The following is a 24134-nucleotide window of genomic DNA, read 5'->3' as shown; positions in this document are numbered from 1 at the left end:
TAGAAAAGCGCTATATAAATGTAATGAATTAATATTATTATTATTATTATTATTATTATTATTATTATTATTATTATTATTATTATTATACAATGCCTCTGCACTTACAATTTTCTCAACATTGGGACGAGAGCTGTCAGTCAATAAATGGAAAAACAAAGAAATGTTTGTACTTATTTGAAAAAGTAACTCAGATATTTTGTAGAAGTAATGTGCTACTTTTACTAGTTACTTGAAAAAGTAATCTGTAATTCCATCTTTCAAACTTGTTAGAGCATTAACAATACCTGTAAAATTATAACGCTCAAAGTTCAATGCCAAGCGAGATATTTTATTTAACAGAAGTTCCCTTTCAAAGCCTACAGCGAACGGCCGGTTTGGACTACACCCCTGCACTTCCTTTAGGAATGACGTCACTAGAACCGTTTGTTGACGAACCCTCCGCCCACAAGAACACGCAAAATAGGGGTCGTGGTCTTGTTGCTCTCCCACGTGGAGAAGAGCGTGCATTCAGCGCTTGCATCTCCCCGTTATGGTAAGAGGCGGGACCTTTCCGGGCAAAGTGCGCTAAGCTGCTGTCCAATCACAACACGGGAAGTGCTGGCCCAATCAGAACTTGTTACGTATTTCTGAAGGAGGGACTTCATAGAACAAGGAAATCATCAGGCCGTTTTTAGGACAGAGAAAACAGCGGTGTACAGATAAGTAAATTGTGTGAAAAATACTGTGTTTTTTAACATGCGAAACATGAACTGATGTTATATTGCACACTGTAAACATAATCAAAGCTTCGAAAACACGCGAAGAACGGGACCTTTAAGGCATATCCTTAAAGGGTTAGTTCACCCAAACATGAAAATTAGACTATGATTTAATCACACTCAAGTCATTCTAGATGTATTTGACATTCTTCTTTCAGATGAATAAAAGTTGAGCTACAGTCCTGGCTAACCCAAGTCCTGCTAACCCAAGTCCTGACTAACCCAAGCTTTATAATGACAGGGATTGTAGTCCATAAAAATGCATCTGTCTGTCAAATGATGTGCTCCACATGGCTCCGGTAGGTTAATAATGGCCTTCTGAAGTAAATTGATGCGTTTTTGTAAGAAAAATATCCATACTTAAAACTTAATAAAGTTACTTAGATTATAAAGCCGATCGCCTTTCATATTCATTTTATGGAAAAAGTGTTGAAAGTGCCTCTACAGTTCAGCTTACAGGACCAGGTACGCTAGTCAGACATTGCGTACGAATCTTAAACTCCGAGTAGGCACTTTCAACACTTTTCCATGGAAGGCGACCGGCTGGAACTTTAATTTAAAAAGTTTTATATATGGATATTTTTCTTACACAAATGCAATGATTTGCTTCAAAAGCCCTTTATTAACCTCCCGGAGCCATGTGAAGCACGTTAATTGACGGAGAGATGCATTTCACGGATTTTATGGACTCAAAAACAGAGCAACAATCCCTGCCATTATAAAGCTTCGATTAGTCAGGACTTTTTTAATATGACCCGCTTTTATTCGTCTGAAAGAAGAAAGTCATTTACACCTAGGATGACTTGAGGGTGAGTAAATCATAGCTAACGTTCATTTTTGGGTAAACTATCCATTTAACATGTTGTACGTCCTCTTGCACACGTTTGACAGTTTCAGGGCTTTTGTAATAACTACAGATAATACTTCCATATTTTTGTATTCCTACTCATGGACAGTCCGATCGAGCTCAGTACATTATGAGTGCTGAATCTGTCCAATCTTTTTAAGTGAAGGAAAAGTCCCTTTTCTCCATTTTCTCTAGTTCATGTAGCAATGATTCAGCCAAGTTTTATTAAAAGCCTATTTTGTCAATGGTGAATTAACCCTTTAAGTACAAAATAAAGGATATACAAGATAAATATCAGATTTTACCCTAGTGCATGCATTCAGTTACAGGTTCAGAGGACACAATGTTAAAAACGCAATGGCAAGTTTAAGTAAGAAGAAAAATAATGCACTGGCCTAAATCCACCATGTCCTCAACTGGCTTATGCAATAAACAGAGCAAGACATTCTGAACTTCTAGGCCTAATTGATACATGGCTGGGTGTGCTACGTACTATACAAAACAATAATGGACAGCATATTCATGTATCTCCTCATGAAGTGAAGCTCGTTGAGGATAAAATGTCTCTGTTCCATCAGCAATAAGCCATTCAATAAAGAGTATCATGTTGCACATTCATGGCAGAAGCTGTTGGAGATGTCAGAGCCCATGGGGAGAGGTTTTTATTGTGAACTCAACCGCTTCTGTGATGCTAAATCGGCACACTGCCTCCCAGGCCTTTGTGCTGAGCCCACATCGGATGAGAAGAGGCTCTGTCAAGAGTTATCTTACAGTACTTACATAATCACATCAGCAAGAACGGATGCAATGCTTTCAATACATTCACAGGTGAGGACGCTGGGAAACACAACTGCTGTGTGAATATAAAAACACTGCTGTGTTGCACATTAAGTGTACTACAGTGGCACCAGTAAACCACACTTTAAATGCATTTTTTTTTTTTTTGCATGTCTTTGAATTATATAGCAAAATGGGAAACCAAGGTGCCATTATTTTTAAGAAGTACAGCTCAGAAACTTTAAGAAAATAATTTCATAAAAAGTTTTTAGGTTTAAAATTATAAAACAATACTGCTAAAAAATAAAATAAATAAATACATCTAAAGTGACTGTTTTCAGACATGTACTTTTTACCCAACATGAATGCCATCATGTAGGAGAAAAATAGCGCTAGAATGAAAGAAAGAGAGACACCCCTGAAGGAAGAAAATGTAGGCGAGGGGAAGGGGTTGTCAGAAATAGATACTTAGTGGTTGTGCATGAAACACATGGGTCAAATCTTCTTGACCTTTGGCACTGAGGTGAAAACCTCGGAGCAGAGTCATGGTCATATGGTCATCTCCATGTTATTGGCGTGTGTGTGCGTCTGAGGACAGCAGGTATGAGAGAGACAGCTGGTCTAAGCTAAGGGCTATATGCCAGTCTGCCAGATATGACCTCATGGCCTCACTATGATAAGATATGCATATAAATATCCCTGAACGTATACCAGACTAGCTTCACTTGCCAGCTCTATACCCATTAACTTAAACTAAGAAATTCAACAAAAAGAAAAGGGAAATAAAAGCCAAATGCATTTATCTTAAATAATAGTATTATTATTTTTTTTTAGCATTTGAGCACATGAAAGGGGAGCTTTACTGAGGTGAGAAAGGTGAGTTTTACTTCTAACCAAGTTTGATTTTTGACCTGCCAGTATACTTTAAATATTATTATTATTTAATTTAATTTTTTTTTTTTTTTTACAATTTACTTTAAGATATTATCTTTGTATCTAACCTGGTAATAAATTAAACAAAATTATAAACTAAACTAAAATAATAAACTAAAATAAATAAAAATAATAAATAAAAACAAATAAAATAACCTTAAAAAAAAATCTCAAATAAAATGGTCCTTTTTAACATTTGGGCATATGAAATGTGCCGTAACATTATTTAAATGGTATCAGATGAATACAATTCAATTAAATTACAATGATTACAATGATACTTTGGTTCAGTGCACTCCTTGGTTCTAATATTTATATCCACAAAACAATGAAGCACTATTGGAACCATCCAAAAAAAAAAAAAAAAGAAAACTAGAGAAGTACAAATGGTTATTTTTGGTACTTTTTTTTGGACTTGTCAACATATAATATTACAGGCTTACAACAACTTAGTGCCCTAAGGTAAAACAAAAATATGATATCAGCTATTTATAAAAAGACAAATGTCATCAATATCAAAAACTCAAAAAACAGCATTTGACCAGCATTACTACACCTTTGAGAGCAAATTTCATTACCCATGCTCCTTCACTAGGGGCCAGGGCAATATATACAGACCACACTTGTGGACGTATGCATGTGTTTATGAGGTTGTGTGTGTGAGGTCTCAGGGGCTCTGTGTGTGTATGCGCGTGTGAGGCCGAGATGTCATTGTGTGCCTGCTTCCATCTTGCCACCCCGACCGTTACGATCCCCCGGCTGCCTATAAACCTTTCCTCCTATGAGAAGAAAGGTGAGGAAGCTGTTTTATTGAAATGTGAACAGAAATTAGAGCTGTTTCTACACATCTCAGCTCAGGACAATATCAGGGCTCATTTCACATCTTCATACAGGCTAACCTTGACCCCCTGCTCTAAGGGCTTGCTAAAGGCCCATAATGTCATGCCATTATTCTCTGCGGGCTAGAGTGAGATGGTATCGGCGACAGTGCAGATGACCTGATAAACTGCGCTGCACACACTGCTCAACCACATAAAAGCCGTAAAACCCTAGCCCGGGGCTGAGCCTCGTAAATCACGCCGCATTAGGGCCTCAGTCACAACGGACAAAGTCTCCGCTGCTCATTTACACAGCGCTGATCTGAAGTTCTCGGTGCTAGTTATATCTTGCTAGTTTGTCTTTCATCTCTTCACTCTCTTGCCCTCTCAGGTAACACATGTATGTCACGACAAACAGCTTTTGACAGCTTGTCCCTATCTCAACCTTCATCTCTTCACATGCCAGTTTCTGACACGCTAACGTGAGGATGTCAAACCGAAGGCTCATGGGTTTAAAGGCAACTTCCTGTCATTTATATTTTAGGCTTTGGTGTTATTATTTTATATATAACCCTACAGGCCAGGGTTATTATTGTTAACTAAAACTAAAACTAAATAACGCTCAAAACTAACGTTTGTTTTGCTTGTTTTTAAAGCAATGCCAAGTTTTCCCAATAGTTATTAAAAAATAATATGTAAAGTTAACTTGATAAATTATAAAAAAGTAAGTATTTTATGTTCTTCTCCAGTGAGTACAGGAAATTCAAATTAAAGCTGTACTTCAACTGAGTTTGACACCCTTGTGCTTCTCTTAGTCGCTCCCTCTTCATCCCTCCCTCTCTCTCTCTTTCTCCCATTCGCTCGATCATCCACACATTCCCAGTGGAAAAGAGTTATACAAGGCCTTGTACTTCAAAAGGCAGCGCTAAAACTGGAAGCGAGGCAAAACAAACAGATGCAACAAATATATACATTAGAGTTGACACACGCTGATGAAACTGACTGGAAACACTCTGAAAGCTGCAGATGGTTTGGAAATTTGCAATGGTGTACACACCCTCATTTATGACTGACCAAAAGGGTAGGAGTTTGTTAATCCAATAAGCACATGCATGGATACACTTATAATAAGGTACCATAGTATTAGCTTAAATTCTAGACATGTAATTTTAAGTTGCTACTTGCATGGTCACTTTTTATTTTATTTTTATTTTTTACTGAAGACAGGTGGAATGATGGAAATGATGGCATATCATGACAAACATTACTGATTAGCTTGTAATTATCAAAAAATTCTTACTGATACTAGGCCCCTACCTTGACAAAACATGTATGTCAGTCATATCCATTTACTTAGATTACAAGTTTAAAAATGAAAAGTAGTCACAACAAAATGTCAAATGTTTAAACTTTTCTGGCAACTTAAAAACTTAAAAAATGTATAATGAAATGCATGTAAATGATCAAAAAATTGTATAATGAAATGCATGTAAATGATCAAAACATTTTTATGATTAAGCACTATACTGAAATCAAAAAACAAAAACAAACAAAAAAAGTAAAATGTACTTCATTTTTCTTAGTCAAGTTTTTGCATGCATATTTTTAAGTAAATTTCACATATGAAATTACATAAACTCTACTTAACTAAGTTAAGTCAAATTTACAAAGAAAATAAGTAATTTTAACTTGGCCAGTAAAATGTTGAGTAATTTATATGTAGTTTAAGTTTCCTTCTAAATACTTTTTACTTAAACAATATAAAGCTGATGTAAACCTATGTTTTACTTATAGGCATCAAAGTAAATAACACAATAAATATTGAGTAGACACCATATCTATAGTAACGTGGCACCTGAACACAGAGAACACCTTTGTACACAATACTTGGTACAAAATAAGTGACGGTAACATTCGATTGATTGTTTATGAGAATATCATTTTGAGTAGGAAGTGAACTGATTCAAAACAGAGAAAACATGGAAAACAGCGGAAACAAAAATGTTAGGCCATGGCCTAATCAACATTATTTATTCAAACCCCAGTGCATGATGGGAACACTAGTATCAGAAGGTTTGAGTCGTTTTACTTAAGTTTATAACGTTGATATTTATGCTTTAATTCTACGAGCTTGAATTGAAAACTGTTATATAATGTACTTTTACCTATTATATGGGCATACACTGCGTGCATAAAACCAGACAATAGAACCAAGTGTGAAAGCACCCTTAAAATCAAAGGCTCAACATAAAAGACATCTGATTGGGGAAAGCGAACACTATGATGCCCTTTTCATTCCCGGGATTCACATTCATTGATACTCTGCTCTTTCCTGGCACATAAAACAATTTCATCAGGCACAGGGATTTCTCTTTGCCAAGTTGAAATCAGGTTATTTTTTCTCATTTATTTTCATCCAGTTCCCTTTGTTGGCAAAGTGCCAGTGTATCTGCATATGACATTTCTGCATGCGTGCGAGTAATTTGTTATATTAATTGGTCCGGATTGTCTCTCCAACTCTGCCCCTGAAGAGACAGAGCAAGACACAGAGAAAATAAAAGAGAGGAGGGGGTGGGAGAGAGAGAGAGAGAGAGAGAGAGAGAGAGAGAGAGAGAGAGAGAGAGAGAGAGAGAGAGAGAGAGAGAGAGAGAGAGAGAGAGAGAGCAAGAGAAAGAGTCAAGGTCGAATAGCTGTGTGTTAGGATTTATATGCTTTTTATGGTGGTATAAATTCTTCTGTGACATGCACTTACTCACATTCACAAATGCACAAACACGCTTACTCTTTTCATGCAGTACTGTCCACTGGGCCTTTTCTATGGCCGTATGTGAAGTTGTCCACAATGAGAACGTGAGGAAATTGGTTCTTTTGTCTATATGTTAATCTGACCAAATGAATCTACATGCCTACAGCATATGATGTCATGGGTGAGCAAACACATAATTGGATGAGAGGCAGTGAAGTAAGCAGCAAGCTGATGGCTGCGGAAGCAATGTAAATTCTTAGTTCATTAAGTGCGCACACAACATTTCTACGTAAACATACACAAATTAAGTACGTACATGCTAAGCAGTCTCCATGGTAATGAGCTTTGCATTTCTAAAAGGGACAGAACCTGAGCTTGCCCTAACACATATACTGACCTGGGGTCAGTCACCGTGTACACAATCAGACCAAAGCTTTTAGAAACAGACAAATCGTAGCTAAGCCTTTAGACAGCAGCCTCACTGGTTGCATCCAATCCTAACAATGTGTACACTCGGGGTGTGTGGTCCATAAGCTGCGAATGCTCTGCATGCCCAGACTATTTGTGGACTCGCTAATTATTACTAACACTATAAATTACTATAAAATCCCTTGTTTGAGATGTACCATACAGCTTACAATGTAGCATCTTAATGTGATGCGTAAGTAACTGTCTTATTTATTTGCCAAACAACAGTGATTATCTTTAAATCTGTCAGTTACGAAAGGTTTTGAATAAGCAGATCCACAACGGCTTTGATGCCTACTCTCGTCCACGGACAGGTGCCATCTTGGAAAACAGTATTGAGTGGTCGAGCCACAAGCGCTGTGCTAAGTGATGAACTGTGACTTGGAATCTCATATGGTCCGTTGTTTCCTGAAGAAAGCAGTGAATATGACAGAGAAAATAAATAAAAATAAAAATGTCCTTGTAATTAGATTTCACAAACTTAATTCCTATCGACCAACTCACTTCCAGCGTTCGTGGATCGACTTGTCGAGACGATTCCAAGATGGCGCCTGTCCCTGAACGCGTAATGTACTGTGTTTAGAAATATATCTTATTAAACTGTTTGTACACTTACAAAGTTCTCAATGCTTCGGTTTGCATGTAGTGACCCTCATTATAATTTACCGTGTTAGTGTGAGGCTATTTTAAGCCTTGTTAGTGGTATTAACTAGCGATTTAATTTTACTACCCTGGGCCTCATAGACAAGCGTTATAAGCTAATCTGTTTTAGAGATAAAACTCTTTACATTCGATTTTCATGAAAGCGCATCCCACAGAACGATCTACTCGGTAACCATCTGTTAATTACCCCTAGGTTCATTTCTCACCGGAGTTGTTCTTTAACTGCTACTCAGAGAGGGATGCAAAAAAAACATTTACTGAGAATGAGGTATGGGAATATTGTGTAAAAGCTAAGTACACACCACATATATTTTAGATAATCCCTTGCAAGGTATTTAGCTATAACTCAGTATAACAAGTATCAAAGCAGCCGTCTGTTTTGCTAGTTCATTTTTCAAAAGTGTCTGTAAATATCAATGACAAAAGTATTCACATCGGTGTTTGTTTTCTTTCTTAATTAATCTGACTTTTGAACGAATTGGGTGAATGAATGATTTGTGTGTCTCACTCATTAAAACAGTGAATCGCTGATGCCTACTGCCGGTTTCAATACTTAATATCTTTCTTTTTATAACCTCTACTATGTTAGAATTTTATGAATGATTATACACAAATGTCATAACATTATGAGGTGTATAATCTCTTAACATGTTTTTGTAACAGATTCAAGGTAAATATAGCAGCAGGGTAGAAAAGTCAGCAGAGGGAGAGGATGAGGAGGTGATCAGGTAAAGAAGATGCCATTCAATCAATAAAATAAAATAGGAAACAGTATAGAAAAACTGCATAGATAGATAGATAGATAGATAGATAGATAGATAGATAGATAGATAGATAGATAGATAGATAGATAGATAGATAGATAGATAGATAGATAGATAGATAGATAGATAGATAGATAGATAGATAGATAGATAGATAGATAGATAGATAGATAGATAGATAGATAGATAGATAGATAGATAGATAGGAAAAAAAGAAATAATTGATCCAAAAACAATACACATAAAATAAAAAATAAAATAAAAAGGCAGCAGATTAACGTTCAACCCCCTCAATGTTCAAACCAACTCTATGCCCTTGCTGACATAATACACTGATGGTTTTTGGGTCTCATTCCAAAACCACATATCATATGAGAGCAGCTAAGCTGGCAGAGAAAAGTTAATGTGTGTGTGTAAGCGAAATATGTAAGACTGATACACAAGTAGAATTACTGCTTCAGAACAACAGAAGGACTGTCAGGACACCATAAAATGATTTGTTTTGCATGAAAATGCATGTTATTAAAATCATCTGCTCATAAAATAAATAGAATAAAAAAATATAAAAAAAGAGCCTTGTGGTAGAGAAAAGCACATGAAACGATGATAAGAAAATATCGATAACAAGAACAACTTACACGGTAAACTACCTGTGCCCTTGGTAGTGTTGTTTACCAGGAAGCACATTTTAGGGTTCTCATATGTAATGGTATTACCGTAACTGCATCCTTGAACTTGCAATATTGTGCCTTTTACCCATTCTAAATGAAGAATTCATGCAGATGCACTAGATAAAGATTTCTCTTCAAATGTTTGCAGTATAGCACCTAAAAAGTGTTCATTCCTCAAATCAGAGTCTCTTTTGTCTCTGTTGGATGGTTAGTTAGTGTAGTACATGACAGCGTCAGGATTTTTATCTACGTGCAGAGGTTGTTCCATCATTCCTAATGTGTTTAAAATATTGGGCAGACAGTAATGAGTTTCCTGGCTTCATGCCTGTTCTTTCCACACTGGCCATTTCATATCAAATATTTGAGTAAGATTAGGTGGCATATCGCCAAAGGAAATGATTTACATTGTGTATGTTTGATTGTGTGTTTATGGGATTTACTTAGCTAAACTTTAGGGACCAATCTATCTACCAATCAGACATTCGCTATCTGATAAAACCTGCCTTTGAGGGATATTCAGGGAAAACGATTAATAAATAAAGCATTTTTAGTAGGGATGCACGATATTGGATTTTTGCCGATATCCGATATGCCGATATTTTTCAGCTCATTTTGGCCGATGCAGATACCGATGCCGATATATGTTTATTTTTTCCCTTTGTTTGGAAACAACACCATTTTGAGCAAAAACTATTTTTTTTCATTCTGGTTTCAGATTTCTGAGGTATCCTTACTAAAATGACTCTTGTTGAAGATAAATAAATGTTAATAAAGTTATTTTTATGATAAGAGTATATTAAAAGCTCTGAAAATAACAATAATAAAGTCTGTAATTTTTCACCCCAGATGCAGCTGTAACCTAAATATTGTATTTTTGGATTTAACGTTTGTGCACATGAAGTGGGGGTGGCATGACATCCATTGATGCTGTCTTTTAATTCTACAATTATTGTAGAGCTCCTTGGATTATTTTTCATCATCCATTTCGTAAAATTTTATTACAGATTAATACACTGTATATTAAAGTATTTAATTTACAAGTGTCATGCTTGTGATTTATGACATCATTACTGATTTGTTTATTCAGAACAAGAAGTAACTTCAATTTATTTGTGTACTCTACTTTGTGTATCCGCACACGTTTTGGGCTAGTTTTGTTGTGAAAACGTGGCAAATCTGCTGCTGACGGTCACGTCCTTCTGTACGTGCATTCAGAAATTCAAGGCAGCATTTAAAAACAGTCAATATAAATCACTGTAGATGCAATGAATTTTCTTGTTTTCACTTGAAGAATGACCGCAGTGCTGACATGGTCTTATCGCTGTAGCACTCCTTGCACACGTGAGTTATTGCAGGCGCATATCAACACGTTATCATATCGGCAAGGCATATCGGCATAATGTTTTCATATCGGCCGATGCCGATTTGTATATTTTAAGCGTTTATCGGCCGATACCGATGTCGTGCCGATAATATCGTGCATCCCTAATTTTTAGTAAAACGTTTTCTTCTAAAAATCTCAAGGCTTGGTTTATACATGTTAATTATGTGCCGTCACATAATTAATACTCAACAGGCCCAGTAGACCTTCCTGATTCAGGTCTTAAATGTTACTTTTTTTAACTTTCCAATTAAAGTTCACAATTAGATCATTGATAAGAAAATGAAACAATAAATGAAAAGTTAATATGCCCAAAACTAATGTTATGCCATTTAATATGAATATGTTACAACACAATTAATATTATGAAACTTTCCTGTTTGCAAATGCAAACGTGCAAAGAATCTAGAACAACGTCACACATTGTCTGTGGCTAATTTTTCACCGGATCACCTTATCACCAGTGGTAAAAGTAGCTAAACAGCTTAAGATCGACCACGTCATATTAATCAGCGCTTGATTTGCCCTGCGTTAAGAGAAAGCAGGGGATCCTTTAAGGAAGATTAATGTGTTTTAGAGTGCAACTGAGGCAACCTTAATGAGATTGCTATCTCTTTAATGAAGAAATGGTGTGATCAGAGAAAGCAAGGGAATAAGAGAGAAAGAAGGAAAGGGAGTGCATCTGCTCTTCTTAAACATTAAAGCTGAGTTGAATTAGTCCATGGCGTATGAGAACTGCTTGACGCTAACATCATGTGAAATATACAGTCAAAAAGTAATCCTAAGCATATAAAATGTCAGGAATAGTTCAATCATTCATCATACCTGACCTCATCTACTCTCATGTTAACTGCCCACTCCTCAGACTTCAGCTCTTCGACTGCCTATAATGACCAGGCTTGAGGCCTGTATGACCAAGCAGAATGCCAAATTTGAGCTTGTGCTTGCAAATGACCCTAGATGGATAAAGACAGAGCAAGGAAAAAAAAGGCTGTGAAACAAAGGCCATAGAGTGAGCAGCTCAAAGATTATTACATGGTACATTGAAGCATGTGATTGTGTGCAGCTGAGAGGCTGCGGAAGAAAGCACTGGTCATTTTCACTGGGTCATCTGGGACACCGGGTCAGCCAGTGGGGAATTCCATGAGGCTGCAACATGACCTCGGGAGAGAACGTGTGCATGTGTGCTTGTGTATATATGGAGGTTAAAGTCGGTGCTTGAGGGCATGACCGAGAACAGCTTTGAGTGATGGGAAACGAAAGCTATTGGAGGGACAGGGAAACATATATTGAAAGAGAAAGCGTGACTGATATAGATCTTACTTTTCAACACCACATAAACGAGCACTCCCTCGGCCAAAACATATGGGTTTTTTTTTGTTTGTTTTTTAAATATGTCAACTCAGCACATTACTAAATGATAAAGAATGAAAAAAAAAACTGGAAAGAAGATGGATGAGTAAAAACAAAAGAGGAAAAAAAACAGCATGCCTTCTTTCTTTAGATGACAGACATTTAGACAACTCGCTATCTATTGCCTTAAATACACATCTGTCTAATAAAGTAACTTAGCAACATGCTAATGATTAGATTTTACAAGTGTTTAACATTAGCATATTGATCAGCTAATAGTGTTATATCCATATTTAAAGGAAGTTTATGTAAGATTGTGGCCAAAACTGGTACTGCAGTCACTTTCAAATGACTGTAGAGCGGTGTATCCCCTCTCCCCCTCCCCCCTGACTCGAGGTTGCCAGATAGGCTGCAGGATCCAGCAGGAATGTTTGTAGCTGCAACTGTGGTAAATAGAGCAGATCTGGCAACCTGGATGCCGAAACACTACTGATTTTATGATTGGTAGATAAGTGGAGGGTGGCGCTTCAGGCCAAAACACAACATGCCAAAAACATCAGTTGAGGGCTGCAACAACAACTTTTAAATGACAATATTCTGGCCGGACTACTGGTCTCAATGATATAAGTATTTGAAATTACCTAGGCCTGTCACGATAGTCAATAAATTAATTAATCGCACGATAAAAAAAATTAGCTCAATAATTTTTCCGCCCGCAATAATTTCCATTTGCATTCTTGTTTGTTTTTCTCATCTCTCTCACTGACTGTGCGCATGCCTCACCCGTTTGGGGAGGTTTTACCAATGGTTTATACTCGACGCTTAGCTAGGTGATGAGAGACGTCATGCTCGGACAGATTCACATGAACCCGCACTTCTTTGGTTGTGGAGCCACGCGCAAAGTGTTACCAAATTTGACGTGCAAACCGTCAAGCCAAATGGGGTCTTGCGCACTCCGCATTGACGTCATTTTTGCTGCGCACACCCTCGCGCTCGTGCAGACAGCTGCACTGAAGTTGGCAGTTTAATAAATGCAAGGTAATTCTTCAGTTACATCTTTATGTGCTAAAAAGGCACATAATTTCTGTAGAGATAGCAATACACAATATCCTTTTTTTGCCATAATTTTCTCTTGCCTCAGAGATGGTCAAGTTCAGTTTGTACATGATTACATTTTATATATATATATATATATATATATATATATATATATATATATATATATATATATATTTTTTTTTTTTTTTTTTTTTTTTTTTAATACTATGACCCTAAAACTGTGATCCGAACCGAACCGTGGGTTTTGTGAACCATGCCGCCCCTAATATGCACCCAAAACACAACTATTCATTGCAGTTTTCATCTATTTTATTTATTGGATATGGTATTATAGTGGATATTTAAAATGTTTTTGTTATCAGTGTTAAATACTCTTTAGAAATAAGTTAATTGATCTTTGAAAAGGTGTACCTGCATTATTATGCTATTATCATTATTTTAGATGAAAATGGTCTAAGAAAGACAATATTATCGTTTATCACAATAATTTCTTGGCCGATTTATCGTCCAACAAAATTAGTTATCGTGACAGGCCTAAAATGAACATGATTTATTAATGTCTACACTGTAAAAATTGTTTTAAAAAAGTTACCTGGTTGCCTTAAAATTTTTAATTCATTGAAATTAAAAATTATAATACAATAAATACTTTTGAGAATATACAACCATTATTCAAATTATCAAAAGATTTTGTAATCATGTTGGGTAATTGTCTGCGTTTTATTTGTGAAGACTGATTGTGAAGATGCAATAATATTTCGAGTTTCTATTTATTACACCAATTTCCTTCATTGTATCAACTCAAATTTTTAGATTTCAATGAACTCAAAATATTAAGCCAACCAGGTTACTTACTTTTTTTATACCAACAATTTTTTTTTTTTTTTTACAGGATAGTGACATATCAGGGCCATTTTATGATTCATTGATATACATTTCTTACATACAGTTCCTTTAAGACTTTATAAACTTCTGCAAAACCACCTTCCATATCCAACTTACAAAGAAAGTAACGCCTCCCACGGTTCAAATGACTTACGCCGGTTTCACATTGCATGCGCAAGCAGTGCGGTGGCAGTGCAGAAGCTGTGCATATGGGGAGCAGGAGCAGCTGAACCGTGGCTTGTGTATTGTCTATGATGAGCAGTGGGCAGCATATATCTGCTCCAAATGCAACCGTCTTTCCCTCTGTGCAAAAAACATATGCATATAAAATGCTGTATATAGTTAGTTTACATGATAAATAAATGTAAGCTCAAAGTTAAGATACGCTAGCTTCATTTAAATGGCCTTTGAAGTTTGGGCAAACATTTCTGGCAGTGATGTGTTTTCATGTAACATGCACCGGAAAAACATGTGCTGCTTACGTTCTGCTAACATATTCACTAACATATTATAAAATTTGGATTAGCCATCAGCTTTTTAATACAACTCTGATTGGATTTGTCTGAAAAAAGAATGTCATATTTACCATGGCTTGAAGGTGAGTAAATCATGGGAAAATTTTCATTTTTGGATGAACTATCGCTTTAATATGTTGTTCAGTATTAAATTAATTGCACATTTATTTTAGGGATGTGCCAATATGAAATTTCTGCTGATGATTATTTTCATGCCATGGTCTACAACCAATAAATTGGCCATATTAAATTTATATACAACTTTGCCTAAGTAAATTACAAATAAAACACCACAAACTTTTAAAGTTAATCAACTCATCCCCAAAAATGTATTCTGGCTTGCCAGCCACCTTTTAAACTGCAATATCATTTCACAGTATAATAAGTGACACGAACTGTTGTGTTCATAATAAAAAAAGCTAGGTTTTGGAACAGAGCAAGTATAACTCCTACACATGTTTACAATGCCTTAAAAGTTGCAGTTCTTCTGTTGCCACTCCATAAAGAAAAAGAACAGAAGTCCCTGACAGTGACTGAAAAACTACAGTATAGAGTGACTGTGACCTTTCCTAAACTGTATTTGTCATACTCTTCTCTCAGCTTTCTTGTATTTGCCTACTTTCCGTTTCTTTTGCTCTCTCACTTTTTCTCCAGAGTCCATGCTAACAGCCACAGTGAATCCATCAGCATTTGACAAGTGCAGTCATCCAAGAGAGAGTGAGCCTGACGTGGCCCCAAAAGATTGCTCTTTAAACGCAATGTTTTGCCAACAAACTTTACCAAGCTGGAACACATTAGGGCCAAACTGGAGAGCTGGAGGCACAGGAGGGGTCAGTTTTTTTGCTAAAGCACTCCAAGTACATTACTGGCTGCCTCCAAAAAGGAAGTCATACATAAGTTGATGGGTTATGATGCGAATAGATGTGTTCTAACCCATTTTTCTGCTCTGGTTGCTCTTTTGTGTTTTGTATAAAAATCACATTTTGAGCTGTGAAGAGGTTCACTCTACTCATAAGCCACCCATCCAGCCTTCAGCGCCTTCCGACCCCTGTTAATGTAGCCTTTGGTAAAAGACACAATGAAACCATTAGGAAGGAGAGTCTGCGCTCACAGTCTCTACGAAGTTAATTCAAATTCAAAAGGATGCTTAAGGGCTAGTAGTTACTGTGCATGTATAATATGAATGAAACATTTCTGTTGTTTTCAATATTTCTATTTTAACCAGAAATGCATTACATTTCAAAAGGTGTAAGACAAGAAAGTAATTATTTTATTCATCAGACACATTATATTGATAAAAATGTCAGTAAATACATTTATACTAATCAATTTGAAATAAATGCTGTTCTTTTAAACTTTCCATTACTCAGAATAAAAAGAATCCCATGGTTTCCACAAAAATAGTAAGCAGCACTGTTTTTGACAGTGATGTTAATAATAAGAAGAAATGTTTCTTCAGCACTTATTCAGCATATTAGACTGATTTCTGAAGGATTATATGACATCTTAAGACTGGAGTATTGGCTGCTGAATATTCAGCTTTACCATCATATGAATAAACTCTCCTATATATAGCTCCTAATGGTTACATGTTTAGGCTTGTTGTGGTAGTCGGTTACATTCGAATGCATCTGGATTTAATTTATTACGTGGGGCCAGTTGTTCAAAAAGATGAATCTGGATCATAATGATCTGGATTTGGAAATCCCATGTTTTGCTATCCAGGATCAGGTAATCCATTTGACTTTTGTGCTGGATTTTCAAAGCAAAATTGGATTGGCTCACCCTGACCCAGATAGATGCCTTTTCAGATGACCAAATCTAGATTAATAGTGCTTTACTGAGCCCCTAAAAAGGCATGTTGATGGAAAATGCATGACTTGTGGGGAAAAATGCTTTTGCATTCTTTCATAAAAGTTTCGCATAAAATTCAACTGAGAAACTATGCGTTCGCTGGCAAAGAACTTTTGACAATGTTTACAAACATATTTTTTCCATCACCACATTCCTTCAGGGACTCTATAGATTGCATAATTTCGATTACGTTACTGTTTTTACTATATTTCTAAACGAATAAAAAGTTTGTAAATAAATACAGACTTGGTGAACAAGTGGGGCCTACCGACCTCAAACTTTGAACGTTATTGTATAACAACCAATCGAATGAAACCACTGTATATAGTTGAGGGGTAAAAGTCTGACTATGACTATGACACCCATATCATTTTCAGTGTCTTGCCTTGGGGCTAAAGTTGACACATCAGCAAGAGAAGGTCACACCAGACTCCATAAATCTCTGGATGTGTCCATGGATGGCGCATTTTTTCGCTCTAAGTTGTAGTCTGATTCCTCATCCCAAACTGAGCCTCTGTGTCAGAGATTTAGTAGAGCAAAGTTTTGAATTACCTCTTTGAATGAATTTACCTTCTAACCAACTTAAATGCTGAGCTCTGTCTTTGAGTGTTGAAGAAATTGAACAGAACTTATGTAATACTATGAAGTATTTGTCAGCTTTGTTGTGCACCTATGTTTGCTCACGCTTGCTGATTAACAAAACCAAAAATATACTGCAAATCCAGAAATGAAATCATTCACAATTTCTGAAGATTACTCAAATTTAGTTGCTTAATTGCATCCAACTGGTCTAATTCATATTTATTGTATTCCTTTATTATAAAAATGTTAACCTATGCAGGTTGACCTATAACCTAGGACTTCAATATTAGTCAATATTAATTAAATTCTATTACAGGGAGTTCAATGATTGAAACGCAATGCTTGGATTGTACTGTAATGTTGAAAATGAACAAAGACATTTACTTTTTTTGTTCCAACCCCCCTTCCTTACCAAAAAGGCCACTTAGAATTGCTGATAAGTGATCAGGGCCCTGTAGGCCAAGATGTGTGCATTGGGGGTTTGCTTATTGTCACACCTTTAGTATGGCAGGGGAAGCTGTAATCTGCTGATTGGTCAGTTTGAATGTCTCTTTGGGTTTCAGTCACACCGTGACGGAAGGGAAAAGGACGATTGTATCTGTTGCTCTGCCTTTTCTTTTCTCCATTTTCTTTGTCTATTCTTGGAGGATTCGCTATTTCTATCTATTTGAGCTCTGCCTTCCACCTTTCTTTTAATCTGAGGTCAAATTTTGCATATATGCTGGGTACAGTAAATGGTGTATATTTTGTAACTATTTCAAGTGTAACCATAACCAGATATTGTCATTAAACTCTTTCAATTACAAATGTGCTAACTAGTTTACAATGTACAATACAATATAGTCACATTAACAATGCTGTACCACATATTTTACTATCCTATCCACATTTATTTCTGTCGTTGGTATAAGAAGCAGTGTGTGGTTTTAGACAAGAAATGTACAGTTTTACACCATTATACTGATAACGTTTTTTTTTTTTTGTCATTCAGCAATCCTGCAGCCTGAACCACCGTACTGAAATCACTCTTACAGTACATACATGTACATGTCGAGCCACAATATCCATAACAACGTTTTGTCAGGCATGAGTGGAGTATAGAAGCAGCAATCTATGGATGTAAGTATCGTGTACATATGCTGAGCCCACGTCAACTAATCACTTTTCTCAACCTCACTTTCTCTCACACACAATTTATTGGCCTATATACACAGAAGACACTACTTTACATCTACTTCTAGAAATGTCAATCCTCAACGACATAAAAGCATGAATCTGTTTGGATAAACAGCAACAGGACAACCAAGCTAACAAGTTATCCATCAATGTATAATATAAAACCTCGCTGGATTCTCATAAAACAACGCATGTGGTGATCCAATAAGCTTACAATCACAAAGTTCCAAAAGTGAGTAATTAAAATTCAAGGTACACAAATAAAAGTTTATCAAAGGCAAATCTACAGAAGATAAGAAAATGCAGAAACCCTCTGAAGGCCTACCTGGAGCAGCTTGTATCTCTACTAGGCCTCCAACCATGATAAGTGCCTCAAGAATCTTCACATGGTGTTCTGGGTTTACATCGGCACTGGAGAGAGAGATGGAGAGAGAGAGAAAGAGAGAGAGAGTACATAAGTACATAATGTCACACTATGGTTAAGACTAAAAGTGTCGTTTGACCTAAACAAATGCTCTGAATTAGGGGAGAGCATACCTCTAATCAATAACGCTTATTGACTTTCTGAGTTGATGTAAATCTAGGGTTCAGAGTATTTATCCAAAACTGATATTTCAAATCAGTTCAACACTTTTTAATTCAGATTTCTGAATTTCTCTATATAGTGTATTTCCATATCAATACTAAGTTGTGTCATGCTAGCGTGTGTGGAAGTATTTAAAACAAGTGTGTTACAACTAGGTTGTGCCCCGCTCACCCTTGCAACTATTAATCACGGACTGTGGAAAGTTCAGATCAAAAATAAGTGAAAGTTACATTCACCCACATACAACACACATCAAAACGCAAGTCCGTCATAATCTCCCACACACATAGGTCATGTCATTAGTTGCAGCAGCTGATCTACTTGGCGAAGCGGGGTGACAGCTTATTTATGGTCAGAACTCTATTGGATTTTTAGAGATGAATGTTTATTTGCTGATGTATTCAGATCCAGGTCTTGTGGTGCCTCAATGACCTCAGGTAGTGAGTGAAGCTGATGACTAACCAAAAATGACTGTTTGAGGCATAATGCATTCTCTCTCCCTCCTCCATTCCCACCCCACTGCCTGAACTGCCCCACAGCCATAAGACAATTGACAGGCCGCTAACAGAAGGGAAAGTCCCACTGGAGTGTCTTGGCAGAGGGAAAGGAAAGCATCTCACAATCGAATAAGAGCAAGGCGACTTAATGGACTACAATGTGCTGACTGAGTTAGCAGTGACTCATTTAGACACTACTCTTTATTATGTGCACTAAAGTCCTTCATTCAGGAGGGAACTTTATAGAGGGTGTGATGTCACCTGCTATTTCGCAGCATAATACTGGCTAGTTATACCAGCCAAAAAGTACCATGAAATTACCATATTATTTAGAATGTACCATGCTGATACAGTTTCCCTAAAAGAAAGCACCATACTATATGAACGTGTTCTTTATTCAGTACCACTGTATGCATTTCGTTCAAATTTTTACAGTTAATAAGATTATTTTTTAGACTCTCATGCTCACCACAGACGCATTTATTTGAACAAAAATGCAGTCACTATTATGAAATATTATTACAAATTATTTTTCTATTTTAATATATTTAAATTATATTTTATCATCATTGTCAACATCAATACTTCAGTCTTCAGTGTCACATGATCCTTCAGAACTCATTTTAATATGCTGATTTGTTGCTCACAAAATTTAATAGCTGTGCTGCTGAATAATTTTGCAGAAATCCTTTTTCTTAGGTTTCATTAATAGAAAAAGTTTAAAGGAAAAGCTTTTATTAAAATATAAATATTTTGTAACATTATACAATACTTATTTACTGTGACTTTTTATCTTGTGTTGATCATATGCTGAATAGTATTATCCAAGGATTCATATTTATGACAAAAACACTACTGATATAATTATTATTATTGACATACTTTTTGAGATAAAAACTGATTATAATTAATTAAACAAACACATTTATCCAAACAATTATAGGAATGTGTGAAAAAGCAACTAGTATTTATATTTTGAACAAACTGTACTCATAGAATAAGTAATAATATGTGTACTAAAACAAAATACACATAGAAAAAAACATGTCAATATAACATTTTGATTGCTGCAAACCATATGCTTATTTAATTGCATCAAGCATAATTCATTAATCTGATTATTTATATGATTTATTTTGCAGCACTAGTACAGTATTTCCTCCTTACACTTTACCATGGTTCCGCCACAGTAACTTTTAGTGGTCTCTATGGGGTGCCTTTGCAACCTCTTTTCCACAGTCAAGAATGAGGGGGATCACAATGATTTTTTTAACCCGTGGCAAGGAAATATGAAAAAATCGGTTACACAGTCAATAATATAATCATGTATTATAGTCTGATACAGAGGTTGAGTACATAATAACAGTCAGGTTACATAAATAGTGAGTTATCAACATTCAGTACACTTCAAATGGCAAGTACAAGGTATTGTAACATAGTGCAACACATTTTAATAAGCATCCCATCTGTTGTATGTTATGTGTTGTTCCTCTCAGGAGATTGTACTGGAGCTGCAGCCATTAAGGGCTGTCTTACAGTGGGCTGAGGGACAGATCAGAAATAACAGCTCCCTCATCTCTTTCTGCTCCACTTTAATTAAACTAGGGGAATAAAGATAGGCTTCGGCATATGTTAAACTTGGCTTTCTGCTGAAACAAAGAACATGTGAGCACATGTATGTGTAAATGTGAGCATGTACGTCTTTAGTCATTTTTATAGGAGTGTTTTTTTCCGCAAGAGCAACCACAAAATTGAACATAATAATACATTATTTTTCAGTCTCAAACACATTTCAATTGTAATGCGGTTGGTCCAGAAAAGTAATGACTTTTAACATAGACCCAAGTCACAGTAATTTATCTTGTAACATAAATTGCTATAAATAAAATAAAATTTTATAAATGTCACAAAAATATTTCTATATATAAATGCACAATCGTTTGAGCAATCTATTCATCAGGGCATCATGAATAAAATGTAGGATTGTCTTCACACAAAATAAAAATTGAGCAACACAAATGTTTTTATACTTTGATAATATGGAGAAATGTTTCTTTAGGACCAATTCAGTGTATTAGAATTATTTCCGGAGGATTGTGATACTGAAGACTGGAGTAATGGCTACTGAAAATTCAGTTTTGCCATAGGGGAAGTGAAACAAATTTTTATTACATAAAACAAAAAAGAATATGTAATGATATTACTGTTTACTGTATTGATCAAATAAATGAATGTTGCCTTTGAGGGATGCCGAATGTTTAATGGTAGTGTATCTTAAAGACTTTTAGATTTCAGTGGACTACAAGTTATTTACAGTACCTGAAGTGGTTGTTTTTGAAGATGGCCTCGCTGTAGGCCAGAGCCAGAAGCCTGGGGCTTGCCTGAGCTGCTCCCCGACTGTCGGCCACCTTGCTTAGGTGTCGGGTCAGATGAACCAGGAGCTGGTGGTTAGCCTGAGGGACACTGGGGAATCAAGAATTCTTTTCAGCTGATGTCCACACTCCTCCATGTTTTGGGTCTCTGAGAGAGAGAGAGAGAGAGAGAGAGAGAGAGATAGAGAGAGAGAGAGAGAGAGAGAGAGAGAGAGAGAGAGAGAGAGAGAGAGAGAGAGAGAGAGATGAGAGAAGAGAGAGAGAGAGAGAGAGAGAGAGAGAGAGAGAGAGAGAGAGAGAGAGAGAGAGAGAGAGAGAGAGAGAGAGAGAGAGAGAGAGAGAGAGAGAGAGAGAGAGAGGAGAGAGAGAGAGAGAGAGAGAGACGAGAGAGAGAGAGAGAGAGGAGAGAGAGAGAGAGAGAGATTCAAAGGCTCAACATAACATTCAAACTCCCCATATATACTAAGATATTGATAAGTTATTTTCAGTAGGCTTTTTCAAATGTTCAAAGTTTATTATAAGCCCAAAGGGCAATTTTTGGCACAGCATAACATTTGTAACCATATCATAAAAAAACACACATCTAACAAGCTTAAAGCCTTACAGCAATGGGAATAAAAGAATGCCTATACCAATTGTTTTTACGTTTATTTTAGTATCAGAAGGAAGAATTTTTAATTGTAAATAGTATTGAAATGCAACATTATAAATAATAAGTCCAAGATGCTCATAACCTCTAGCCCATTCCACCATTTGATATTTCACTATAGTTGGTTGAAGAGCCAAAGTCGCAAAAAGGTACTGTCAAACAACGCCATGAAATCCTGTGTGAAAACTCTTTTCCCGCCTTGTCTCCTGTTTTCACTGTTGAAAAAGTACTGAATCTCCTGATCGAATCACAGGAAAAGCAGCAGAAACAAGCAATATCATTTTAAAGCAGAAGCACATGTAAAATAACGCTATCATCAACATTAAACATCATATAAATCAAAACTGCCTAATGTTACTGAATGCAAATGTCGACCCAGGATGAGCTATAGAACGCATTGGGAGCTGTGCAAGCATTTGGGGTGTTGATGGACATTCACCAGCAGGGAATAATCGGCTAAACATTCTAGGTTCTAATAATATAGGTCTAACTCAAACAGCAAAATGGTTCTAATAATATAGGTCTAACTCAAACAGCAAAAATGAACATTGGGGCACATAACTCAAAACCCATGACCTGGTCAGCTCAGCAGGAGTTAAGTGCTAGCCTAACATTGCCCTCGAGTCCATTGTCTATGAGCACCCACAAGGATAATGCAGTTATTTCCGACAGCTTCCAACATACTGATGAGCTCCTTTGAGATGGGGTTTCCCACAGCAAAGAGGCTGGCATCTGTGTTTCAGACTTATTTAAGCTAAAGTGGACCCTGGTGGCACTGGAAAGATATGAGCATTTTATCCCCAAGTCCCTAACACACAATGAATATTTGTCTTCATCAGCCAAATGAACAAGTATAAACTCTTATAGGTTATATCTCACATTTCTATGATTATTTATATTTATTCTGACTATTTTCTCTCGCAATTGCGTTTTCATATCCCTTAATTCTGACTTTATAACTCACAATTGCAACTTAATATTACACAACTCTGAGGGGGGAATTTTAAGATCGCAATTACCTTTTAATTTTGTTTATACAGTAGCGGAAACAAGCTTCCACTGTCCCTTTAGGCGGGGTCTGTACAATACAGCATTTGTTACAGTGTATCTTTGTTAGTGTTACTCAATAAAACATGCATTGTTTGTTCACAGTGCATTAACTGCTGTAAACAAATACAACTTTTAATTTGAATAATGTATTAGTGAACTTTGAAATATACATTAACTAAGATTAATAAATACTGTAGAAGTAATGTTTATTCTTATTTCATGTTAACTAATAAAACATTATTGTAAAGTGTTACTTATGTTACATGCATGTGAGTGTATTTATACATAATAATTATACAAAGTACACACACATATTATGTAAACAAAAACTTTTATCTCGATTCATTTTCCACCAGCACTAATTGTATTTATTTATCTATTCATTCATTCATTCATTCATTTATTCATTCATTCTATTCTATTTTATTTTATTTTATTGTATATTTAATTATATTATATTATATTTGTGTCATGCAACAAATCACAACTAGCAAACATTAACACATACTCTTCCTATAAATCTTATTATTATATAATTAGCTTTCTTCATCCTTTGATAATATTTCTAAAATGTACACATTAGTAATAGTAAGTCATAATTTTGTGTCAAGGGTGTCAGCTTGCAGATAGGCCAGTCCAGCAATACACTCAGTAAATCTTACCTGTCACAGCACATTCAATGATTACAGCCTAAAAGCTGCTCCCCCCTCCAGCAAACACACAGACC

At 36.1% G+C, this 24134-nt stretch overlaps 1 protein-coding gene across 1 annotated transcript in view; it reads right to left on the bottom strand.

Moving 5' to 3' along the window:
• The window catches only part of pik3r3b (phosphoinositide-3-kinase, regulatory subunit 3b (gamma)), a 216198-nt gene that overhangs the window by 63927 nt on the left and 128137 nt on the right, over positions 1 to 24134 (bottom strand). The window contains 3 exon segments of the mRNA XM_067459846.1: positions 18579 to 18664; positions 21656 to 21806; positions 21809 to 21856. Coding sequence (XP_067315947.1) covers positions 18579 to 18664; positions 21656 to 21806; positions 21809 to 21856 — 285 coding nt within the window.

The sequence above is a fragment of the Pseudorasbora parva genome, chromosome 12 (assembly GCF_024679245.1).
Source record: "Pseudorasbora parva isolate DD20220531a chromosome 12, ASM2467924v1, whole genome shotgun sequence".
NCBI classification, from domain to species: domain Eukaryota; kingdom Metazoa; phylum Chordata; class Actinopteri; order Cypriniformes; family Gobionidae; genus Pseudorasbora; species Pseudorasbora parva.
This window is presented reverse-complemented; position numbering and strand designations above follow the sequence as displayed.